Raw genomic sequence first — 25,883 nt, 5'->3', positions numbered from 1 at the left:
TTGGATTATTAGAGGAGGGAAGAAGAGGCCGAGAGCCCAGCAATGACACTTTTACCCTTCTAATCGGGTTTTTAGTAATAGTTTCTAAGGAAGAAAGAAGCATGAACTGACACATGCCCAACTCAGTCAAAGTATCTTTTGATGGAAGTGTTCAATAATAAAAGATAAAAATAATTATTAAAAAAAAATTATTAAAGAAGTAAAAAACTTAAATACATTAACATGTTTGTGAGGGCATTCGCGTTCACCTTTCATTCTACCGAAGGCAAGAGCGAAGCTTTATTGAAGATAAAAAAATAGAAGATAAAAAGCTTTATTGAAGAAGTAAAAAAGTTCTATTTATACAAATTAAAAGGAAGGATTTTGCTTAACAGAATAGAAGATTTTCCTCAACAAAATCTTAAAGAGATTTCGTTGAGAAAAAGATCATCAGAAAACCACTGACCACTAATGGTTCTATATCAGGAATGAACATGGAACATCAAGCTCATTCTCTTCGAAATATCACAAACTCCCCCATAATATTATTGCGTGTGTCGATCAAATAATAATAATAATAATAAGTAATCGAGTTTTGATGAATATTCCTCGTTTGATTAAGAAACCATATCAGTTTCTAAAAATAATTTATTTTCTGTGTTCTTCTTTTTGTTTTGATTTATGCAATAAAATAATTGTATGAAAGAAAAAAAATACAGAGGAGGGTATTTTCGTCATGGGACTGGAAATCAACCGTCGTTCATGTCATGTAATCCCGCCCGGGCCGCACGACCAATTACGAGGGTATCTTCGTAATTTTGTGCTACTAAGAACAAATCCGATCTGATCGCAACGTGACGGCGGAAGTAACGACACCGGATGGTACGACGGAGGAGTCCACTCTATTCCGAGCTCGATCCCGGTGGTAACCGAACCGGGTGGCGGTGGAGAGTCACCGAACTCGCCCGGGTCCCAGTGGGCTCCTTTTTTGCTGCTCTCTGACAAAGATTCCCTCTCCTCTCCCCCTCCCAAAGAAACCTCTCTCTCTCTCTCTCGCTCTCTCTCTAAGCAAGAAAGAAGTCCCTCTGAAGCCGCTCACTCTTCGTCGGATCACTTGGAAGTCTAATTGGGACTTTGCTTATTCAAATTCAGCATCGGTTTTCTTTGGGATTGACCGCTTGCTTTCTTGATCTTCGTACCTCGTCGCGATAACTAGTTGTGATGCTTTGTTTTGCTCTCTCTAAGATCAGGTTTGTGAGGGTATAATCGTTGTAAAGATTGAATCTCCTTGGGGTTTCCATGTCTCGGTAACCTTCTGGTTTGGATCTTTGATCTAAGTGTTTTTTGTTGCCCGTTTTCTAATTCTTAATCGATCTTAGCTGCGGTTTAGAGAGTTTTTGTTCTATGATATCATCTGGAAGATTTTCCGAGGTTAGATTAAATTTACTTCAAATTTCTTTACAAAAGGTATAATTTTTGTTCTGGAATGTCCTGATTCGTGCTCGCAGTAGCACACAATATACCCTGTTTTTTTGTTGCTTTTCCCCCGTAAATGCTCTAAAAAGCAGAGTTTTTTTTTTTGAAGTTTAAATTTTTATTTAGCGAAAATTATTGTTTAATCTTCTTTTATTGAATACTCCCCATGGAAGTATGCATACAATCAAGCAACCAGACAGTTGGAATAGTTGCCTAATCTCCTGGGGCGGTGATACTATTCGATCTCTACGCTCTTTACATTGGTGAAGCCTTAAACTATGGATAAGTTTGAATTCTTGGAGCCTAACTCTGTTAAATTTTTCTGCAGCACATTGAAATTCCCATTGACGGGTTCCAGCGAATGGCATGCAGAAATCTGATGATTTTGATTGTTCCCTTATTGGATTAAAATTGGTCAAATACGAAACCGATGGTGGGTGGTTAAGAAATTTCATTGAAGTTATTTTTTGCGTAATCCTGCCAATTTCATGCATTGAGGGTTCGACAGGTCATTTTCTTTGGTCAAAAGTACTGCTTCCATCAAGTATGAGTTCTTGTTTCTAAGTATATGTGCATGCATAAGCTTTTTGGTGAGAGATTGTTGTGAGGCATAGCTATTTAATCTTGTTTAACATGTTCAAAGGACATTTACTTACAGGGACTTCTAAGATAAATGGCTGAAGAATTGCAAGGAAGTTCAGGCTACATTGAGGTGAAGCTATCCGAAGAGGCTAATATAGATGTAACTATTTCCACCTCATAACTATTTTTGTTTCTGTATACCTTTAATTCGTGTATATGTTGCTGCAATAACGCACATCAAACTTTTTGGTCCTGGAAATGTTTGCTAAAATATTACAGTTCTGTGACTGTCTTCTGTTTTTATGCAATATCAAATTTGGTCACTGGATGCATGAAACTCTGAATCATATGTTTTTTTCAGAAATTAGAAACTGCCTCCTTTTGGTTTATCAGGAAAAAACTTAAGCATGTTTTGGATTGATCATTAGCCTACATGCACCATGCATTACTTAGTAGTCAGATTTGACAAGAGATAATGATGTAAAAGCTTTATCAAACCTATAAATTATAGACTACAAATGAAATTTTAGGCAACTGTCGATCCTAGATTAACAAAGCTTGTATGCATATATTTTTACACAGACACACAAAGATATTATATATACAGTGCATATTTGGTTTTATCTAGATTTATCAACTGTTGTTTGCCTAAATGAATGAGGCCATATAGATTCAACCATTACCTGATATCAGAACATGAAACTCCCTAGAGTCCATTTTTTTGTAAATTACATGTTTGCTGATTCAATAACAAGGGCAAATTAACTAAATTAGTGTCATTAGCTAAACGAATTTCTGGTAGTATGTTCATTGCAATGTCATAGTTCTTTCTCACCTGTGTTAAGATGGTTTTGTGATTAATAACTGATGCTGAACTTAAATTCTTCCTGGTACTTCTCTTTTTTCCAACCTCATCTGTACTAGGGCTTTTAATATGGCAGCTAAAGTAACCGATATCCAATATCTGTGGCTGAATATTATATGGCTCCAATGTTTTCTTTGAAACTTCATCAGCTTTGACTCCTCAGGCTAAAATGATCACTAGTTCATAAGCCTTATCCTTCTGACAATTGTGTTGGAGCTGACAAGAAAGTAATACGGGATGCATATCATGTATGCAAACCCAACTTTCTGTCTTTTGTTTCTGTTTCCAGGAAGTAGTTCTGAACACTTCAATAATCTTTTAATCTTTCACAATATCTTGATGATAGCAACCAAAGTCAAATAAACATTCATTTTAACATTCAAATGAGTCCAGAATAGATGATCTGGTTATTTCTGTGCTTTTGGATATGCTACGCATAGTTATGATTCACAATTTCCACAACACCTTGAGGTCCAAGTAACATATATAAATACTAGGAAATGCCATCCATCGAGCAAATCAGGAATTTTGAACATGACTGATGCTGACACCAACCAAGTGGAAGTACCTAATAACCACTTTTACTGTCCTCCAAGAAGACCTATTTGCTATTTCTGACCATATTCTACATTGCAGGTAGCTGAGGATGAAAACCAGAGTCTAAGGAGTGACAGTACAGACTTACTGGGAAAAGAAGGAAAGAAAGAAGAGGAGGAGGAATCTGCATCAGATGGGGAATTTATAAAGGTAGAGAAGGAAATATTAGCAGATGTAGAAGAAAGATCTCACCTGCTCAACCCAATGGTGGAAGTGGAAGAAACCTCACATAATGCCAATCATAGATCGGACAGTTCAGAAGCACATGCTGATTCTATAAAAATGAAAGAGAAGAACAAAGAACTCGAGCTTCAACTTGAAACTGTCCTTGGAAAATTGAAAAGTTCAGAAGTTGAAAAAGCCTTGCTAATTTCTGAGTTTGATCTAGCAAATGACAAGCTAGAGAAAATGACCAAGCATTGTGAAGAACTTGAACTTGGCCATAAGTTGATGAAAAACCAGATATTAGAAGCTGAACAGATATATAATTTGCAGCTTGAATCCTATGAGGAAGCACTAAAAGCTTCATATATAAAGGATAAGGAGCTTACAGATGCAAGGGAATCGTTCATTGAGTTGTCCACTGAGCTGGATAGCTCGAGGAAAAGGATGAAGGCTCTTGAAGAAGAGTTATTGTCCTCAGTCAGCAAAGTACATAAACTTGAAGAACTAAATAAGCACAGTAGTTTACAAGCAGAATCAGAATCAAAGAATGTTTTGGAGCTACAAATGATGTTGGATCTGGCACATGCAAATGCAAAGGAGATGGAAGGTCAAGTCAATGACCTACAAATGGAGTTGAAAGAACTCCATAATGAGAATGCAGAGAAACAGCATGTTGAAGAAGCACTTCGAAGTACTTTATTAGAGCTTTCAATATCTCAGGAGAAGTTGGAAATATCAGAATCACAAGTAGCTAAACTGGAGCAAGAACTTGCTTCTAAAGATCATTTCATATGTGGACTGTCTGAAGAACTAAATCTGTATAAGGTTTCTCAAGAGCAATTGAGAGCAGATGTTGCTGAATTAGAAAATATGCTGTCTACTTCAAGAGAGGATCTCGAAACAAAGCTTGTGAATTTGCAGGAATTGGAACTGAAGCTCCAAGAACAGGTAAAGGAAAGGGAAGCAGATGAAGCTTGCTTTAAGAACCAAGAACTGCAGATATCTAGTTTACAAAATGATTTGTCTGACTTGACCAGAGAGAAGGCAACTCTAGAGAGCACTGTGACAGATCTTAACACGAAGTTGTTGGAAAATGAGGAAACACATAGCCAGTTGGAGGTGAAGATAAATCTAGCTGATCAGGATTTAAAGAAAACAGACTCACTTCTCTCACAAGCACTGTCACATAAAGAAGAGTTAAATAAAAAAATGGAACTGCTTGAGCAGCTCTATCATGAATCAAGAATAACTGCAGAAGTTACTGCCAAAAGAAACCTTGAGTTCGAGGGTTTGGTCCAGTTATCAAATGCAGCTGAAGAGAGTATCAGAAAACAGCTGAAAGAAAGTGAGATGAAATTGGCATCCTCTGAGAAGAAGAATATGGAGCTCGAGCAACAAATAAATCTTGCAGAGATAAAAAGGCTTGATGCAGAGAGTGAAATAAACAAACTCAATGAGAAAATAATGGAGCTCACTGCAGATAATGCACTATCGAGAAGTTGTCTGGAAAGTTTTGAAGATAGGATTGGCCAATTGGAATCTTCCTTGAGTCAGTCATCTTTGAGGAACTCAGAGCTTGAGAAAGAGCTCAATGATCTTCTCATAAAGTGTGCAGAACATGAGGAACGAGCTACTGCAACACATCTCCGCAGTATAGAGCTGGAAGACATGATCCATTCATCTCATTCCAAGGCTGAAGATTCTAAAAAGAGAGCAGGAGAATTGGAACTACTGTTGGAAGCTACTAATTCTCGGACAAAGGAACTTGAGCAACTACTAAGCACTATCGAGGAAAAACATAGAGATGTTGAGGCTCTATCAAAGCAATACAGCAGCAAGGTTTCTGGGCTTGTTACCGAACTTGAAGCTACACATCAAGCTGCAAATGACAAGGAGAGGGAGTTGACAGATATCCTGTATGTAGTTGTAGAAGATAGAAAGAAATTTGAAGACTTGTCAAATAGTCAGGAGAAGAAACTTTATGAATCTGAAAATGAAATTCAGATCTTGAAAAATGAGTTGAAATATTTAAAAGAAAAAGTAGCAAGTGTTCAGGAAGATCTTGAGGCTTCAAGTGATCGAGAGAGGGAACTACTTGAGATTCTCAAATATGATGGAGAACAGTTGGAACATCACAGCAAGGCTCTAGAGGACCTTACTGCAAAAAATTTGGAGTTGAATTCATTAAATGAATCTTTAATCAAAGATTCACAGTTGAAACTCCAGGAAGCAGCTGCAAGCATCAAGCAAAAGGAGATGGAAGCTAAAGAATTGCTTGAGAAGTTAAACTTTCTTGAAGAACAATTGATATCTTACAAAGACCATACAGTTGAAGCCACTGAAAATGTTGCTTTACTAAAGGTGGAGTTGGGGGAAAATGCAATTAAACTGGTTTCTCTTGAGAACAATGTTGAGGAGCTTAATCGAAAGGTCTCAGAAGCTAATCTAAGAACTCAACAGAAGTTCGCTGAAAATGAGTTGCTATCTGTGGAGAACTCAAAACTCAGGGAGGAGCTGGAAGCTCACCAGCAAAAAGTCAATGAGCTAGATGAGTTCTCAAAATCCATTCATGCCGAGAAGGAGGCTACTGTTGAGAAACTCATTTCTCATGCAAGCACCATAGCAGAATTAACTGATGAACGGTCAAAATGCTTGGAGATCCAATTTGCAACTGAATCTCGACTTAAAGAAAATGAAGCCCAGCTGCAGGAAGCTATTGAGAAATACAAGCAGAGGGATTTGGAAGCCAGAGACCAGTATGAGAAGCTTCTTGCATTTGAAACTCATTTGAGGACTTATGAAGAACAGGTTAGTGAGTCAGCTGTTATCACATCAACTCAGAAGCACAAACTGGAAGAAGCACATTTCAAATTACAAGATATGGAAGGACTAGTTGAGAAATTGGAAAGCAAGTTGGATCAATTAAAAACTGAGAATGAAGGTTTAGCCAGACATAACCTGAGTCTGACTGAGGAGCTTGCAACTTATGAGACAAAAATGAACGAATTGCATGTAGCATTTGATGCAGCTGTTGCAAAGAAAGAGGATGTATCCATGGAGCTTCATTCTTTTAAGAAAGAAACAGAATATCTCCTGCAACTGCTTAACTCTGATAAAGAGAAACTCCAGTCACAGGTCAGTACATACATAGTTTCTATCTCTCTATCGTATGCATACGTATGTGCTTCAAATTCTATGATGCATATAAATAGCTACGATATCTTGTATTGCATATTTGTATAACAAAGCTTCTCTGGAAAAGGATTTTGTTATCTAAAACAGGAAGTTATATTGCAGATAACCTCTGTTACGGAAGAAAACAACATGCTTAACGAAATGTACCAAAATGCAAGGAGACAACTTGAAGCAACTATAGTCCAATTGGAAGAAAAATTAAGTGAGCAGATGGCAAGAGAATTATCTCTTAATTCTGTTATAGAAAATCTTAAAGAAGAGTTGTCTGAAAAATCACTTATGCAACCACGAATTTTAGAACTTGAAGAAAAGCTTAGAGATGCCGAAGAACAGTTGGAACATCATGGAAAGGCTGTGGAGGAAATTACTGCAAGAAACAGGAATTTGAAGTCAATAAATGAATCTTTAGTCAAGGATTCAGAGTTGAGGCTCCAGGAAGCAGCAGAGAGCTTCAAGCAAAAGGATTCTGAAGCTAAAGAATTGCTTGAGAAGTTCAAATCTCTTGAAGAAAATTTAGTATTTTATGAGGAACAGTTGGTTGAAGCTTCTGAAAATGTTGCCTCACTTAAGGCAGAGTTGGGCACAAACACAATGAAACTGGTTTATCTCGAAAACAATCTTGAGGAGCTTAAGCAAAAGCTCTCAGAAGCTAATCTAAGATGTGAACAGACACTTTCTGAAAATGAGTTGTTGGCGTCATCAAACTCAAAGCTCATGGAGGAGTTGGAAGCACATCAGCACAAAGTCGATGAGCTTAACAAGTTGTTGGCATCCATCTCTGCAGAGAAAGAAGCCACTGTTGAGCAACTTGCCTCTCATGCTAGTACCATAGCGAGTTTGACAGATGACCATTCAAGAGGCTTAGAGCTCCAATTTGCAACTGAATCTCGCCTTAAAGAAAATGAAGCCCAGCTCCATGAAGCTATTGAGAAACACAAGCAACGAGATTTGCAAGTAAGAGACCTCTATGAGAATCTTCTTGCACTTGAAACTCAGTTGCAAACTTATGAAGAACAGGCTAGTGAGTCAGCTGTTGTTGAAGCAACTCAGAAGGGCAAATTGGAAGAGGCACATTTTAAACTACAGGAACTGGAAGGGCTTGTAGAGCAATTGAAAAGAAAGTCAGACCAATCTAAAATTGAGAATGAAGATTTATCAAGAAATAACCTGAGTCTCACTGAGAAGCTTGCAATGTATGAGACAAAGATGAATGAGTTGCAAGTAGCACTTGATGCAGCTGTTACAGAGAAAGAGGATATATTCATGCAGCTTCATTCTTCTAAAAAGGAAATGGAAGATAACATGCAACTGCTTATATCTGATAAAGAAAAATTCCAGTCACAGGTTAGTCAATACACAATCTTTATTGTATAAATGTAATGTGGTTCCTGAAATTTTGCTAATGCCAATAAATTGCAAGTTAGGAGAATGAATTCTTGTGTTTGTATAACAAAGTATCTTTTCTGAAAGGAATTTGTTATCTAAGATGGAAGCAATATTGCAGATGATCTCTATCATGGAAGAGAACAACATGCTCAAAGATATGCATGAAAATTCCAGGAAAGATCTTGAAGCAAGGTTAGCCCAATTGGAAGAAAAGCTAAGCGAACAGAAGGCAAGGGAATTCTCTCTTGATTTTCTTGTGGAAAGACTTAAAGCAGAGTTATCTGAAAAATCTCTTATGCAATTACAACTGGAGCAAAAGCTTCAATATGCTGATGAACAATTGGAACATCACAGTAAGGCTGTGGAGGAACTTACAACAAGAAACTTAGAGCTAAATTCATTAAATAAAACTTTTGTCAAGGATTCAGAGTTGAAACTTGAGCAAGCAGCCGCAAGCTTCATGCTAAAGGAGTCTGAATCTATAGAATTGCTTGAGAAGTTCAAATCTTGTGAAGAACAATTGTCATTTTATAAAGAACAGGCAGTTGGAGCTACTGAAAATGTTGCCTCACTTAAGGAAGAGTTGGGAGCAAATGCAATGAAACAAGTTTCTCTTGAAAACAACATTGAGGAGCTTAAGCAAAGGGTCTCAGAAGCTAATCTAAGATGTGAACAGACACTTTCTGAAAATGAGTTGTTGATTACATCAAACTCAACACTCAGAGAGGAGTTGGAGACTAATCAGCACAAGGTCAATGGGCTTAATGAGTTGTTGAAATCCATCCATGCAGAGAAGGAGGCTGCTGTTGAGCAGCTTGCCTCTCATGCAAGAACCATAGCAAAATTGACTGATGAACATTCAAGTGGCTTGGAGCTACAGTTTTCAACTGAATCTCGTCTTAAGGAAAATGAAGCCCAGTTGCATGAAGCTATTGAGAAAAACAAGCAGAAAGATTTGGAAGCCAGAGACCAGTATGAGAAGCTGCTTTCACTTGAAACTCAGTTGAGAACTTATGAAGAACAGGCTAGTGAGTCAGCAGTTGTTGCAGCAACTCAGAAGGGAAAACTTGAAGAGGCACATTTCAGATTACAGGAACTGGAAGGGTTTGTAGAGCAATTAAAACACAAGTCGGATCAATTGAAAATGGACAATGAAGATTTGTTAAAAGATAACCTGAGTCTCACTGAGAAGCTTCTGATGTATGAAACAAATATGAATGAGTTACAAGAAGCACTTGATGCAGCTGTTACAGAGAAAGATGATATATTCATGCAGCTTCATTCTTCTAAGAAAGAAATAGAGGATCTCATGCAATTCCACATCTCTGATAAAGAGAAACTCCAGTCACAGGTTAGTAAATGAACAATTCTAACTTGTATGTGAAACATGGGTCTTAAAGTTCAATGTTGCCAATAAATTGCATGGTAGGAGCTTGACTTCATGTATGTTACATTCATATAACAAATTAAATAATTATTTTCAGAATTTTTTATTGAAATTGGAGGTACTGTTGCAGATAACCTCTGTCATGGAAGAGCACAACACATGCAATGAGATGTACCAAAATGCCAGGAAAGAGCTCAAAGCTGCTATAGCCCAATTAGAAGAAAAACTAATTGAACAGAAGGCAAGGGAATTATCTTTTGATTCTCTTGTTGAAAGTCTTAAAGCAGAGTTGTCTGAGAAATCTATTATGCAATCAGAACTGGAGCAAAGGCATAAATATGCTGGAGAACAATTGGAACATCACAGAGAGGCTGTGGAGGAACTTACAGCCAGAAACTTCGAGCTAAATTCATTAAATGAAACTTTAGTCAAGAATTCAGAATTGAAACTCGAGGAAGCAGCTACAAGCTTCATGCAAAAGGAATCTGAAGTTAAACGGTTGCTGGAGATGTTGAAATCTCTTGAAGAACAATTGGCATTTTATAAAGAACAGGCAGTTGGAGCTGCTGAGAATGTTGCCTCACTTAAGACACAGTTGGAGGCGAGCACAATGAAACTGGTTTCTCTTGAAAATAATGTTGAGGAGCTTAAGCAAAAGGTCTCGGAATCTAATTTAAGATGTGAACAGACACTTTCTGAAAATGAATTGCTGGCTACATCAAATTCAAAGCTCAGGGAGGAGTTGGAAGATCATCAACACAAAGTGAACGACTTCAATGAATTGTTAAAATCCATCCATGCAGAGAAGGAGGCTGCTGTTGAGCAACTCGCTTCTCATGCAAGCACCATAGCTAAATTGACTGATGAACATTCAAGAGGCTTGGAGCTACAGCATGCAGCTGAATCTCGCATAGAAGAAAATGAAGCGCAAATTTATGAAGCTATTGAAAAACACAAGAAGAAAGATCTGGAAGCCAGAAACCTGTACGAGAAGCTGCTTTCACTTGAAACTCAGTTGAGAAATGATGAACAGGCTAGTGAGCCAGATGTTGCAGCAACTCAGAAGGGCATATTGGAAGAGGCACATTTCAAATTACAGGAAGTGGAAGGGCTTGTAGAGCAATTAAACAGCAAGTTGGATCAGTTCAAAATTGAAAATGAAGATTTATCAAAAGATAATGTGAGTCTCACTGAGATGCTTGCAATTTATGAGTCAAAATTGAATATGGTACAAGTAGCACTTGATACAGCTGTTAGAGAGAAAGAGGATATAATCATGCAGCTTCATTCTTCTCGGAAAGAATTGGAGGATATCATTCAATCCCATATCAATGATAAAGAGAAACTCCAGTCACAGGTTAGTAAATACATAATCTCTATCTTATACATGTAACTTGGGTCCTTGAACTGCTATGAGGCTGAAAACTGCAAGGTAGGAGTCCGATTTCCTGTGTTTCACATTTGTAGAAACAATTAAAAAAGCTATTTTGGAGAAAGGAACTTGCTATCTAAAATGGAAGTATATTGCAGGTAACCTCTCTCATGGAAGAGAACAACATGCACAACGAAATGCACCAAAATGTAAAGAAAGAACTTGAAGCTGCTATAGCCCAATTGGACGAAAGACTACGTGAACAGAAGGCAAGTAAATTCTCTCTTGATTCTCTTGTAGAAAGTCTTAAAGCTGAGTTGTCGGAGAAATCTCCTATGCAGTCTGAACTGGAACAAAGGCTTAGACATGCTGGAGAACAGGTGGAACTTCATAGAAAGGACGTGGAGGAATTTGTAGCAAGAAACTTGGAGTTAAATTCATTAAATGAATCTTTAATCAAGGATTCAGAGTTAAAACTTGAGCAAGCTGCTGCAAGCATCTTGCAAAAGGAGTCTGAAACTAAGGAATTGCTTGACAAATTAAAATATCTCGAGGACCAATCAACATTTTATAAAGAACAGGCAGTTGAAGCTACTGAAAATGTCACCTCACTTAAGGCAGAGTTGGGAACAAATGTGTTGATATTGGTTTCTCTTGAAAACAATGTTCAAGAGCTTAAGCAAAAGGTCTCGGAAGCTAACCTGAAAGGTGAACAAACACTTGCTGAAAATGAGTTGTTGGCTACATCAAACTCGAAGCTCTTGGAAGAGTTGGAGGCACATCAAGACAAAGTGAATGAGCTCGAGGAGTTATTGAAATCCATCCATGCAGGGAAGGAGGCTGCTGATAAGAAACTTGCCTCTCATGCGAGCACCATAGCTAAGTTGACTGATGAACATTCACAAGGCTTGGAGCTCCAGTATGCAACTGAACTTCGCCTCAAAGAAAATGAAGAACAGCTGCATGAAGCTATTGAGAAACACAAGAAGCGAGATTTGGAAGCTAGAGACATTTACGAGAAGCTGCTTGCACTTGAATCTCAGTTAAAAACTTGTGAAGAACAGGCTAGTGAGTCAGATATTCTCACAGCCACTCAGAAGAGCAAACTGGAAGAGGCACATTTCAAACTACAGGAACATGAAGGGCTTATTGAGCAACTGCAAAGCAGTTTGGCTCAATTCAAAACTGAGAACGAAGATTTATCAAGAAATAACCTGAGTCTAACCGAGGAGCTTGCAACATATGAGACAAAAATGAACCTGTTACAAGCTGCACTCCATGAAGCTACTGCAGAGAAAGAGGATACACTCATGCAGCTTCATTCTTCTACGAAACAATTGGAGGATATGATGCAATTACATATGTCTGATAAAGAGAACCTCCAGTTACAGGTAAGTAAATACAGAATCTCTATCTTAATCTTGCAAGTTGGAACTTCAAATTCTATGATGCCAATAAATTGCAAGGCAGGAGCATGATTCCCTGCATTTCACATACAATTTAAACAAATTATTTGGGAAATGGAATTTGTTATCTAAAATAGAAATAATGTTGCAGATAACCTCTGTCATGGAAGAGAACAACATGCACAAAGGAATGCACCACAATGCAAGGAAAGAACTCAAAGCTGCTATAGCCCAATTGGAAGAAAAACTGAGTGAACAGAAGGCAAGGGAATTTTCTTTCGATTCTCTTGTGGAAAATCTTAAAGCAGAGTTGTCTGAGAAGTCTCTTATGCAGTCTGATATGGAGAAAAAGCTTATACATGCTGGAGAACAGTTGGAACATCACAGAAATGCTGTGGAGGAACTGACAGCAAGAAATTCAGAGTTAAATTCATTAAATGAATCTTTAATCAAGGATTCAGAGTTGAAACTTGAGCAAGCAGCTGCAAACATCTTGCAAAAGGACTTTGAAGTGAAGGAATTGCTTGAGAAGATCAAATCTCTTGAAGAGCAGTCGTCATTTTATAAAGAACAGGCAATTGAAGCTAATGAAAATGTCAACTCACTTAAGGCGGAGTTGGGAGCGAATGCAAAGACACTGGTTTCTCTTGAAAACAATTATGAGGAGCTTAAGCAACAGATCTCAGAAGCTAATCTGAAACATGAACAGACACTTGCAGAAAATGAATTGTTGGCTACATCAAACTCAAATCATAGGGAAGAGTTGGAAGCTCATCAGCAAAAAGTCATTGAGCTTAATGAGTTCTTGAAATCCATCCATACAGAGAAGGAGGCTGCTGTTGAGCAACTAGCCTCTCATGCCACCACCATAGCAAAGTTGACTGAAGAACATTCACGCGGCTTGGAACTCCAGTTTGCAACTGAATTTCGCCTCAAGGAGAATGAAACCCAACTGCATGAGGCTATTGAGAAACACAAGCAGCGAGATTTTGAAGCCAAAGACCTGTATGAGAAGATGCTTGCACTTGAATCTCAGTTGAAAAGTTATGAAGAACAGGCTAGTGAGTCAGCTATTGTTGCAGCAACTCAAAATAGTAAACTGGATGAGGCACATTGCAAACTACAGGAACATGAAGGCCTTGTTGAGCACCTGTCTAGCAGGTTGGCTCAATTTAAAACTGAGAATGAAGATTTATCAAGGGATAACGTTAATCTTAGTGAGAAGCTTGCAACGTATGAGACAAAATTGAATGAGTTACAAGTAGAGTTTGATACAGCTATAATGGAGAAAGAGGATATAATTATGCGGCTTCATTCTTCCAATAAAGAATTGGAAGATATCATGCAGTCACACATGTCTGATAAAGAGAAACTCCAGTTACAGGTAATTAAATACTGAAGCTCTGTCTTAATTGTGTTACTTGGAATCTTAAAATTGCCAATAAATTGCAAGGTAGGAGCACAATTCTCTGCATTTCACAGATGTAGAACAAATTAAACAAATTATTTTGGGAATTGGAATTGTTATCTAAAATAGAAATAATATTGCAGATAAATTTTGTCATGGAAGAGAACAATATGCACGACAAAATGCACCAAAATGCAAGGAAAGAACTCGAAGCTACTATAGCCCAATTGGAAGAAAAACTAAGCAAACAGAAGGCAAGGGAATTTTCTTTTTATTCTCTCGTGGAAAGTCTTAACGTAGAGTTAACTGATAAATCTCTTATGCAGTCTGATCTGGAACAAAAGCTCAGACATGCTGAAGAACAGTTGGAACATCACAGACAAGCTGTGGAGGAACTTACGGCAAGAAACATGGAGTTAAGTTCATTAAATGAATCTTTAATCAAGGATTCAGAATTGAAACTTGAGCTAGCAGCTGCAAACATCTTGCAAAAGGAGTCTGAAGTTAAGGAATTGCTTGAGAAGCTAAAATCTCTTGAAGAGCAGTCGTCATTTTATAAAGAACAGGCAATTGAAGCTACTGAAACTGTCACCTCACTTAAGGCGGAGTTGGGAGTGAATGCAAAGACATTGGTTTCTCTTGAAAACAAAGTTGAGGAGTTTAAGCAACAGATCTCAGAAGCTAATCTGAAACATGAACAGACACTTGCGGAAAATGAATTGTTGGCTACATCAAACTCAAAGCTTAGGGAGGAGTTGGAAGCTCATCAGCAAAAAGTCAGTGAGCTTAATGTGGTGTTGAAATCCATCCATACAGAGAAGGAGGCTGCTGTCGAGCAACTGGCCTCTCATGCCAGCACCATAGCGAAGTTGACTGAAGAACATTCACGAGGCTTGGAGCTCCAGTTTGCAACTGAATTTCGCCTCCAAGAAAATGAAGCCCAGCTACATGAAGCTATTGAGAAACAAAAGCAGCGAGATTTGGAAGCCAGAGACCTGTACGAAAAGCAGCTTGCACTCGAATCTCAGTTAAAATCTTATGAAGAACAGGCTAGTGAGTCAGCTATTTTCGAAGCCACTCAGAAGAGCGAACTTGAAGAGGCACATTTCAAATTACAGGAACATGAAGGGCTTGTTCAGCAACTGAAAAGCACATTGGATCAATTCAAGACTGAGAATGAAGATTTATCACGAGAAAACCTGAGTCTCACCATGGAGCTTGCAACATTAAAGACAAAAATGAATGAGTTGCAAGTGGCACTTGAAGCATCCGTCGCAGCGAAAGAGAATATATTCGTTCAGCTTCATTCTTCAAAGAAAGAAATGGAGGATCTCATACAACTGCTCATCTCTGATAAAGAGAAACTCCAGTTACAGGTTAGTCATTAATAATATTCATTTTTCTACATGTAAGATGGGTCCTTAAAATTCTATGATGCCAATAAATTGCCAAATAGGAGCATGACCTTTTGTATTTCACATTTGTATAGCAAATTATTTTGGGTAAAGGAATTTGTTATCTAAAACAGAAGTAATGTTGCAGATAACCTCTATCATGGCAGAAAGCAACATGCGCAACGAGATGCATAATGATGCAAGGAAAGAACTGGAAGAAACTATAGTCCAATTGACACAAAATCTAAGCGAACAGAAGGCAAGGGAATTCACTCTTGATTCCCTTGTGGAAAGTCTTAAATCAGATTTGTCTGAGAAATCTCTTGTGCAATCAGAATTGGAGCAAAAGCTTAGATATGCTGGAGAACAGTTGGAACATCACAAAGAGGCTGTGGATGAACTAACAACAAGAAATTTGGAGTTAAATTCATTGAATGAATCTTTGTTAAAGAATTCTGAGTTGAAACTTGAGCAGGCAGCCAAAAGCATCATGCAAAAGGAGTCTGAAGCTAAAGAATTGCTTAACAAGTTAAAATCTCTTGAAGAACAATCAGCATTTTATAAAGAACAGGCAGTTCAAGCTACTGAAAATGTAGCCTCACTAGAAGCGGAGTTGGGGGCAAATGTGATGGCATTGGTTTCACTTGAAAATAATGTTGAGGAGCTTAAGCAAAAGGTCTCAGAAGCTAATCTGAAAGGTGAACAGACACGTGCTGAAAATGAATTGTTGGTAAGGTCAAACTCAATGCTCAGCGAGGAGTTGAAATCTCATCAGCACAAAGTTAATGAGCTTGAGGAGTTATTGAAATCCATCCAAGCAGAAAAGGAGGCTGCTGTCGAGCAACTTGTTTCTCATGCAAGCACTATAGCACAATTGACTGATGAACATTCAAGAGGCTTGGAGCTCCAGTTAGCAACTGAATATCGCCTTAAAGAAAATGAAGCCCAGCTGCATGAAGCTATTGACAAACACAAGCAAATAGATTTCGAAGCTAGAGACCTATCTGAGAAGCTTCTTGCACTTGAATCTCAGTTAAATGCTTATGAAGAACAGGCCATTGAGTCAGCTGTCGTTGCAGCAACTCACAAGGGCAAACTGGAAGAGGCACATTTCAAATTACAGGAACTGGAAGGGCTTGTTGAGCAACTGGAAAGCAAGTTGGATCAATTCAAAACTGAGAATGATTTTTTATCAAGGGATAACCTGAGTCTCACTGAGGAGCTTGCAACATATAAGACAAAAATAAATGAGTTAAAAGTAGCACATGAAGCAGCTGTTACTGACAAAGAGGATATATTCGTTCAGCTTCATTCTTCAAAGAAAGAAATGGAGGATCACATGCAACTTCTTCTCTCTGATAAAGAGAAACTCCAGTCACAGGTTAGTAAATTACAATCTACATCTTCTACATGTAACATGAATCCTTTAAATTCTGTGATGCCCATAAATTACAAAATAGGCGCATGATTTCTTGTATTTTCCATTTGTATAACAAAATGTTTTAGGAAAGGAATTCTTTATCTAAAACAGAAGTAATACTGCAGATAACCTCTGTCATGGAAGAGAACAACTTGCACAATGAAATGCACCAAAATGCAAGGAAAGAACTCAAAGAAACCATAGCCCAATTGGAAGAAAAAATAAGTGAACTGATGGAAAGGGAAAGCTCTCTTGATTCTCTTGTTGAAATTCTTAAATCAGAGTTGTCTACAAAATCTCTGATGCAATCAGAACTGGAACAAAAGTTTAGATATGCTGGAGAACAGTTGGAACATTACAAAAAGGCTGTGGAGGAACTTATGACAAGAAACTTGGAGTTAAATTCATTAAATGAATCTTTATTTAAGGATTCTGATTTAAAACTTGAGCAAGCAGCTACATGCATCATACAGAAGGAGTCTGAAACTAACGAATTGCTTGAGAAGTTAAGATCTGTTGAAGAACAATCAGCATTTTATAGAGAACAGGCAGTCGAAGCTACTGAAAATGTAGCCTCACTTAAGGCAGAGTTGGGGGTGAATGTGATGAAACTGATTTCTCTTGAAAACATTGTTGAGGAGCTTAAACAAAAGGTCTCTGAAGTTAATCTGAAAGGTGAACAGACATTTGCTGAAAATGAATTATTGGCAACATCAAACTCAAAGCTCAGGGAGGAGTTGGAATCTCATCAGAACAAACTTAATGAGTTTAAGGAGTTTCTGGAATCCATCCATGCAGAGAAGGAGTTTGCTGTGGAGCAACTCGCCTCTCATGCAAGCACTATAGCACAAATGAGTGATGAACATTCAAGAGACTTGGAGCTTCAGTTAGCAACTGAATGTAGCCTTAAAGAAAATGAAGCCCAGCTGCATGAAGTTATTGAGAAACACAAGCAGAGAGATCTAGAAGCCAGGGACCTGTATGAGAAGCTGCTTGCACTTGAAACTCAGTTGAGAGCTTATGAAGAACAGGCTAGTGAGTCAGCTGTTGTAGCAGCAACTCAAAAGGGTAAACTAGAAGAGGCACATTTCAAATTACAAGAACTGGAAGGGCTTGTAGAGCAACTAAAAAGCCAGTTGGATCAATTCAAAATTAAGAATGAAGATTTATTAAGAGATAACCTAAGTCTCTCTGAGAACCTTGCAATGTATGCGATGAATATGAATGAGTTGCAAGTAGCACTTGATGCAGCTGTTACACAGAAAGATGATATATTCATGCAGCTTTGTTCTTCCAAGAAAGAAATGGAGGATCTCATGCAATTACATAGCTCTGATAAAGAGAAACTCCAGTCACAGGTTTGTAAATACACAATCTCTATCAACGTTTGCAATATTGTCTGGTATGGTTTGGTACAAGGGTAATTATCGGTCCAATAAACACATGTACTAGGCTAAACCGGGCGATTCAAGCCTGGCATTAGGCATACTGCCTGCTACGGCCTTATACTGCTCAATTTTGGGCCTGCACGTTGTAGGACTTGTACTGGGCAATAACTTTTTCTTTTGTTTTCAGTCTTTTTTCAGACTTTCTTTACAAAACTTGATATGTACCGGCATGTAGCTTGAACCTGTACCAGTCTGGTCAAAGACTGGTACAATGCAATATCCGAAATTAAAATCCTTGATCTCTATCTTATGCATTTAACAGAAGTCCATAAAATTCTAAATGTCGATAATTTACAAGATAGAAGCATGATTTCTTGTATTTCAGATTTGACATAACAAATTGCCTTGTGAAAACAAACTTGTTATCTAAAGCAGAAGTAATATTGCAGATAACTTCTGTAATGGTAGAGAACAACATGTGCAATGAGATGTACCATAACGCTAGGAAAGAACTGGAAGCTACTTTAGCCCAATTCCAAGAACAACTAAGTGAACAGAAGACAAGGGAATCCTCTCTTGTTTCTCTTGTAGAAAGTCTTAAAGCAGAGTTGTCTGGGAAATCTCTTATGCAATCAGACCTGGAGCAAAATCTTAGATATGCTGGAGAACAGTTGGAACATCACAGAAATGCTTTGGAGAAACTTACGACAAGAAACTTGGAGCTAAATTCATTAAATGAATCTTTAGTCGAAGATTCAGAGTTGAAACTTAGGCAAGTAGACGCAACCATCATGCAAAAGGAGTCTGAAGCTGAAGAATTGCTTGAGAAGTTAAGATCTGCCGAAGAACAATTGGCAAATCAGAAGGGCAAACTGGAAGAGGCACATTCCAAATTACAGGAACTGGAAGGGCTTGTAGAGCAATCGAAAAGCATGTCAGATCAATTCAAAACTGAGAATGAAGATTTATCAAGAGATAATCTCAGTCTCACTGAGGAGCTTGCAACAAATAAGACAAGAATGAACGGGTTGCAACTAGCACTTGATGCAACTGTCACAGAGAAAGAGGATATATTCATGCAGCTTCATTCTTCTCAGAAAAACATGGAAGATCTCATGCAACTGCATATCTCTGATAAAGAGAAACTTCAGTCGCAGGTTAGTAAATATACCATGCCTATCTTACACTTGTAATATTGTTCCTTAAAATTCTATGATGCCGAGAAATTTCAACGTTTTACATGATTCTCTGTGATTCACATTTGAACAAATTATTTTGGGAAAAGGAATTTCTTATCTAAGATGTAATATGACAGATAACCTCCGTCATGGAAGAGAACAAAAAATGCAACAAAATGCACCAAAATTCAAGGAAGGAACTCGAAGCTACTGTATCCAAATTGGAAGAAAAACTAAGTGAACAGAAAGCAAGGGAATTCTCTCTTGATTCTCTAGCAGAAAGTCTTAAAGCAGAGTTGTCTGAGAAATCTCTTATGCAATCTGAACTGGAGCAAAAGCTTAGATACGCTGAAGAGCAGTTGGGACATCACAGAAAGGCCGTGGAGGAACTTACTGCAAGAAACTTGGAGTTAAATTCATTAAATGAATCTTTAATCAAGGATACGAAATTAAAACTTGAGCAAGTAGCTGCAAGCATCTTGCAAAAGGAGTCTGAAACTAAGGAGTTGCTTGAGAAGTTAAAATCTCTCGAGGAACAATCAACATTTTACAAAGAACAGTTAGTTGAAGCTACTCAAACTGTCACCTTACTTGAAGCAGAATTGGGAGCAAATGCATTAACACTTGTTTCTCTTGAAAACAACATTCAGGAGCTTAAGCAAAAGGTCTCAGAAGCTAATCTGAAAGGTGAACAAACACTTTCTGAAAATGAGTTGTTGGCTACATCAAACTTAGAGCTCAGGGAAGAGTTGGAAGCTCATCAGCATAAAGTCAATGAGCTTAATGAGGTCTTGAAATCTATCCATGCAGAGAAGGAGGCTGTTAATGAGCAACTTGCCTCTCATGCAAGCATCATAGCGAAGTTGACTGATGAACATTCACAAGGCCTGGAGCTCTTGTTTGCAACTGAAGTTTGCCTCAAAGAAAATGAGGCCCAGCTGCATGAAGCTATTGAGAAACACAGGCAGCGAGATTTAGAAGACAGAGACTTGAATGAGAAGCTGTTTGCGCTTGAATATCAGTTAAAAAATTACGAAGAACAGGCTAGTGAGTTGGCTATTGTTGCAGCAACTCAGAAGAGCAACCTGGAAGAGGCACATTTTAAATTACAAGAATATGAAGGGCTTGTTGAGCAACTGTATTGCAGGTTGGCTCAATTTAAAACTGAGAATGAAGATTTATCGAGAGATAACCTAAGTCTCACTGAGGACCTTGCAACATATGAGACAAAAATGAGCAAGTTCCAAGAAGCACTTGATGAAGCTACTGCAGAGAAAGAGGATATATTCATGCAGCTTCATTCTTCTATGAAAGAAATGGATGATGTCAAGCAACTGCTTATCTCTGACAAAGAAAAACTCCAGTCACAGGTTAATAAATAAATTTTCTCTATCATATACATGTAAAATTAGGTATTTAAAATTCTATTATGTAGGTAAATTGTGTGTTAACATGATTTCCTGTGTTTAACATTTATATTCCAAAGCATCTGGGAAATGTACTTTACTGTCTCAAACCAGAAGTGATATTGCAGATAACCTCTGTCATGGAAGAGAACATCATGCTCCATGAGATGTACCAAAATATGAGGAGAGAACTTGAAACAACAGTTCAATTGAAAGAAGAACCCACCAAAGAGAAGGCAAGAGAATTCCCTCTCAACTCCCTTGTTGGAAATCTTGAGGCAGAGTTGGCTGAGAAATCTCTTATGCAAGCACGAATTTCTGAACTTGAACACAAGCTGTTACTAGCTGAGAAAACTTATATCCAAGAGGTGCTTTTATGAACTCTGTTTCCATTTAAAAAAATGGTTCGCAACACTTAAGCATTCGGGTAGTGATGCTTGATATCTTGCTTGCAATTTTATTTGCTCAGATTGAAAGCTCGGTATCAGCTGCTGCTGAGAAGGAGGCAGTACTGACTGCTAAACTAAAGGATCACACGAGCTTGCTTCAAGAACGAGATTCCTTAGATCAAAAATTAAAGGAAATCTTAAAGGAACTTGATTTGGCACAAAGAACCATAACAGAACAGGTAAATCTTTGACTATAGAGTCAACTTCAATGGCTGTTTTTTCATTTGTAGTATGCTCTTTACATGTACCAAACAGTCATAGCATCTTTAACTTTTCCTGGTAGTTTAATTATGTAATATAGTTCTTAATGAGTGATATTTTATTTTGTGTCTCTCACTGAACTGTTAACTGCTTGTTAGAAATGCCTATCTCACTAAGAAGGCTGGATTACAGCATTTTATGTCATTGACTGTCCCAGGCTAAGGTGCAAGTGTTTCACTTGATGAACAGCATAAGATTAGAATATATAAAATCATTCTATGAGAGTTCTGAGTAGGTAAGCAACTATACTGGAAATAGAATAGAAATTTGAACATGGATAGAATGAGTTTGGTTCAACTACATGGTGATTAAACCAAGGTTTGCAGCATTTAAATTGGTTTCTAGATTGTCTAGCATGTAAGACACAGAAATTTTATTAAAAACAAATGTAAAGCTGTAAACTAAAGAAAAAAAATTGAAATGAAAGTATCAAAAAATCAAAATATGTAGTCTGAAGGTCACTGCAAAGTGAACAAAAGATTAACACATCTATAAATGATTTTGTCCATAATATTCTAATATCACAAAACTAAACAGTATGAATTGAATGTGGAGATCTTTCTGAGTTGGTTCTCAAATTGAAGTTTCCATTTCGGAATTGGATGAACTAGCTGATATAGATCAACTTTGACTAAAATCATCTGATTTTAGATGATCCAGGTTAATCTAACTACAGATTGGTAGATATAAACTGGAAGGTTGCTTTTCAGCCAGCTAATTGACAAAAATGAACCAAAGTTGACTGATCTTTGATGGACATATGGTGAAAGTTGCTTATGACCAAGAACTAGGTAGAATCCCAACCAAATCCCAAAAAATAATGCATTTAAATAATGAAAAGGAAGGAACTCCAGTACATACAGCTTGGACATTTTTTCCAAATAAGATGAACTAAATAGTGGCTTTCTAGCAATTGGTAGTATGGTTCATGTTGTCGTATACATAGATAGAGACTAAAATATCTTTGCAGGTCATCTTATTCAATCAAAATTTAAGAGTATTGGCCATTTATATTGAGATGTATCTTTTGTGAATCATGACTTCTAGCATGCCCAAAGAAACCAAATTAAAAATATTCATTTTGGTGTATGGTGCTGCTGAATTAAATTGCAGTCCACATACTATTGGAAAGGGGTCTTTTTCTGCATATCACTGCAAAACTCCATGGATACTTCTATCGTACCTGCTTAAATAGGTATATGTATACTGTAGGTTTTCTTTAGAATTATCTTGCCACTATTGCTCCTTATCCTTGAGTGTAAACCTGAAACCCGAAATAAATAATATACTGAAGGATTAAGAGGTAAAGATATGACGTGATATCATAAATGAAACTTTGAGGTGGCTATTTGGTCAAAGCTTCATGAATATGAACAAGTGATGTTTAAGGAGCTTGGAAGTTACTGATCTTAAACAAAAATCACTCACCAACTGATTAAGAAGCAAGTCATGGCAATCAGGCGTAAGGTTATCTTAGAAGGTATTAGTAAGCGCCCTTGGTCTGGGATCAATATATGCAACATGTAGAATAAAAGTAACAGACATTCAGTAAATAAAATAATAAGAATGTTTTTTGGAAATGAGTTCTTTGTTACAAGAAAAGAAAATCTTGCATACCTAAGGTGGAAAAAATCTCACTCAACTGTTACCCTTGGGTCAAAGACATCACTTGAAACCTAATGATGACATGATATCTGCTTCATTAGTTTATTATGTGTTGTAGGGTTTCCTTTGTTATTATTAATCATCAGTTTATGTATGCACTTGATTGTCAATAATGATTTCTTCTTACTGATATATAATTTTCAACAGAAAGAATTGATATCCACAAAGGAATTCGAAATGCAAGCTTCCATGAAGCAGACCCTTGATGCATTATGGTCTAAGAATCAGGATGCAGCACTTCTAGAGAAACAGGTTGAGGAGCTTAAGCAGAGGTTGCAAGAAGCCAAAACCCAAAATAAAGAGAAGGTTGGTCTTTTGCATCTTTTCCAAGTCAATATCAAGCGAATTCATAAAGAGTATAGATATTGATCTTCAAGTCTTTTGCCAGTCACATTGTACATGAGGCAATTCTTCTATTAAATTACACAGGAAAACAGCATAGTATATTTTGAGGATTCCGTGATAGAATTAGTTGTTCATATTTTTCTTTAATAATCTGGTATATGCTTCCTTCATCACTATTTTGGCACTCCGACATATATTAATCTTATAAACATAAAAGTTAACTAAAAATGGAAATTTTCTTAATATTAAATATGAAAAACTACCCTATGTCGAGGTGCTTCAATGAAGAAAAACTTATGAAGCACAACTCATTCATGGGCCCATGGAAAGTACTTACCCATGAGGATTTTTGTGCTGGGTGGCCCTATCGGGTTAGCAACACGGGACAAGTAGCCATGCCACCACTCCCATCTACGGGCAATGGACATGTGGCCATTCATGCGACAGGCACAATACAACATAGTTGATGTATGTCTCACACAGAATGTACCAGCACAGCCAAGCTCCCATGATATGGCAAAGAAAGCCTTGCTTTAAATTGCTTTTTACAAGGTACATAATGTAGAAATGTTCCACAAAATCCTATTTACTGTTGGTTTTTGTCCTCTGTTCAACTTGTCTTATTTCATTGAAGAACCAAGTGTAAGATCATTATTACAACTGGAAATCTGATAAGCTTTTGATCTGCTTCCCATATCATCTTGATATTCCATGCATCATACTTGAGCATTCTGTATGTGCCTTGTTTGGAAATTGCAGGTTATAGAACAAAGCAAAAAACTTACACTTGTCAATGTGGAACTCCATGAAATGAGACTTAAACTGAGCAAAACTACTCAGATGGAAAGGAAAATTGCAGAGCTTGAGAATGCATTGCTGTTGGCCTATGCAACAAGCGGACAAGAGGTAAGTTTGATAGATCAAGTTCTATGTCTCATGATGGCCAGGAACACTAAACAATTGTCATTTAATGTTTCTGCAGGTTAAGAATGAAACCTCGCATGCTGAATTGAAGGATGCAATAGAGGTGTTTTCAAGAGATTGTGGACTGGACACTTCAACGCTCTTAAAGAGAAAGATCAAGATAAGTGACAGGGTGCACCAGGACACAAGAACTACTGATGCAGATCCAAATGTGCATGATGACACAGAACCTTTGGTAGCTATGGCCTTGAAGTTCATCTTGGGAGTAGCCTTGGTATCAATGATCGTCGGCATTATTCTAGGGAAGCGATATTAGCATTGTTTGTAAAATTTTTTTTTGCTCTATGTTGTATATAAGTTCATTTGTCTTTTGCAACTGACGATGGAAGCTTCGATTGATGAAGTAGCGGCACCGGCACGGCTCTTGAAGTTGGTTGGTTGGGGAACTTGATTCAAGAAATCATTCCCTGGATTTTGATTATTTTGTTACAAGTTTGTCTTGTGGTTGGGGGTAGATTTTGATTGACTTTGGGACAGGAATATGTTTTTGTTACATTCCTGCCCTCCAGCAGCATGCAGTAGGGAACTGCATGCAACATGCCTTTTTGTGTATTTGAGCTTGTAGATTGTTTCTTGTAAACAAGCAATTGTTTTTCTACAATACCTTGTGCTATTTGTCTATTCTGAAAAGTGATATTTCAATGATTCAAGCAACAACGTCTAACATTGTTGCAGTTGGTCAATGCAACTTCTTGGGCAGTAGTGCCCTTCTTTAATCTTTAAAGCATAAAGACAACAACAACACAAATGCCATGGGAGATGAGAACCTATTCATGAATGCTTAATCGATGTATTGTAAGATGTAAAGTTGTTTTATCTTCCTCTATTATCCTAAACATTGGACATGGAAACAAATGCTCACAAAACATGAAGGCAAACAGAGAGTAATGATGAACTGAAACAAAGAGAAGAAACAGAGAGAGAGAGAGAGAGAGAGAGAGAGAGAGACAGAGAGATGCAAACATGTGAGAAATCTAAATCTAAACGGAGATTGACCAACTCGTGCCTTTGTTGAGATTTCTCTGTATCAAAGTGGAGTAGCTTCATTTAATAAATTTAAAATAAAAATAAATATTTTTTTAATAAAAAAATATAAATTTATCATGTAAACTGCATCAGTACAAAGGGAACTCATCAATAGCACCAAAAATGATTCAATGGGCCACTCCCCTCTAAAAAAGAAAGTAAAGGAAGATCTAATTAATCTTGCATATAGCAACAACAGCTCCCAAAAACACAAAAACAAAAAAGAAACCAATCGAGGGCAGTTCTAAAATATATTTTTCTCATCTGTCATGATAATAGATATACCTAATTAACATATTTTTGATACTTGAATTGATTATAATTAACCTTCCAAAGTCTCCATCGACCGACAATGGTGACCCTATCAAACACGAAATGAAAAAGTACAAAAGAAGTAAAGTATTTGGGCTCGGAGTGATCAATCTCTGTCGTGTTGATTGGTGGAATGGTCATTGACACAGTTGGCCTTTGCTCCGCGTGGCTCCAACGTCAGCATATTGAGGTCAACCATTGTAGATGCTGAGACAAAGCCTTCCTCAAGAGAACCAC

At 37.5% G+C, this 25,883-nt stretch overlaps 1 protein-coding gene across 3 annotated transcripts; it reads left to right on the top strand.

Moving 5' to 3' along the window:
- The first annotated feature begins 1,005 nt into the window (after positions 1-1,005).
- Positions 1,006-24,909, top strand: LOC135584586 (uncharacterized). 3 transcript variants are annotated; one of them, XM_065113226.1, is made up of 21 exons: positions 1,006-1,229; positions 1,784-1,888; positions 2,114-2,197; positions 3,539-6,799; positions 6,962-8,203; positions 8,364-9,596; positions 9,763-10,989; positions 11,163-11,273; positions 11,346-12,395; positions 12,562-13,794; positions 13,962-14,072; positions 14,145-15,194; positions 15,361-16,593; positions 16,758-17,990; positions 18,470-19,177; positions 19,336-20,568; positions 20,733-20,972; positions 21,074-21,232; positions 23,127-23,285; positions 24,084-24,230; positions 24,307-24,909. In XM_065113226.1, exons 3-21 carry the CDS (start codon positions 2,129-2,131, stop codon positions 24,562-24,564), a joined length of 15,957 nt encoding a protein of 5,318 aa, XP_064969298.1. In that variant the 5' UTR covers positions 1,006-1,229; positions 1,784-1,888; positions 2,114-2,128; the 3' UTR covers positions 24,565-24,909. The 3 variants fall into 3 exon arrangements, with proteins under 3 accessions (XP_064969298.1, XP_064969299.1, XP_064969296.1); XM_065113227.1 differs by having other exon boundaries at positions 1,006-1,684; XM_065113224.1 differs by having other exon boundaries at positions 1,006-1,888.
- Positions 24,910-25,883: the final 974 nt, after the last annotated feature.

Source organism: Musa acuminata, chromosome BXJ2-6, assembly GCF_036884655.1.
Source record: "Musa acuminata AAA Group cultivar baxijiao chromosome BXJ2-6, Cavendish_Baxijiao_AAA, whole genome shotgun sequence".
Taxonomy (NCBI): domain Eukaryota; kingdom Viridiplantae; phylum Streptophyta; class Magnoliopsida; order Zingiberales; family Musaceae; genus Musa; species Musa acuminata.
This window is presented reverse-complemented; position numbering and strand designations above follow the sequence as displayed.

Bases quoted from the DNA above. Each gene is read 5' to 3' on its own strand.
- LOC135584586 (XM_065113226.1), top strand. From the start codon at position 2,129: ATGGCTGAAGAATTGCAAGGAAGTTCAGGCTACATTGAGGTGAAGCTA. The intron at 8,204-8,363 runs GTTAGTCAATAC...GCAATATTGCAG, and splicing joins AAGAAAAATTCCAGTCACAG to ATGATCTCTATCATGGAAGA. The intron at 9,597-9,762 runs GTTAGTAAATGA...GTACTGTTGCAG, and splicing joins AAGAGAAACTCCAGTCACAG to ATAACCTCTGTCATGGAAGA.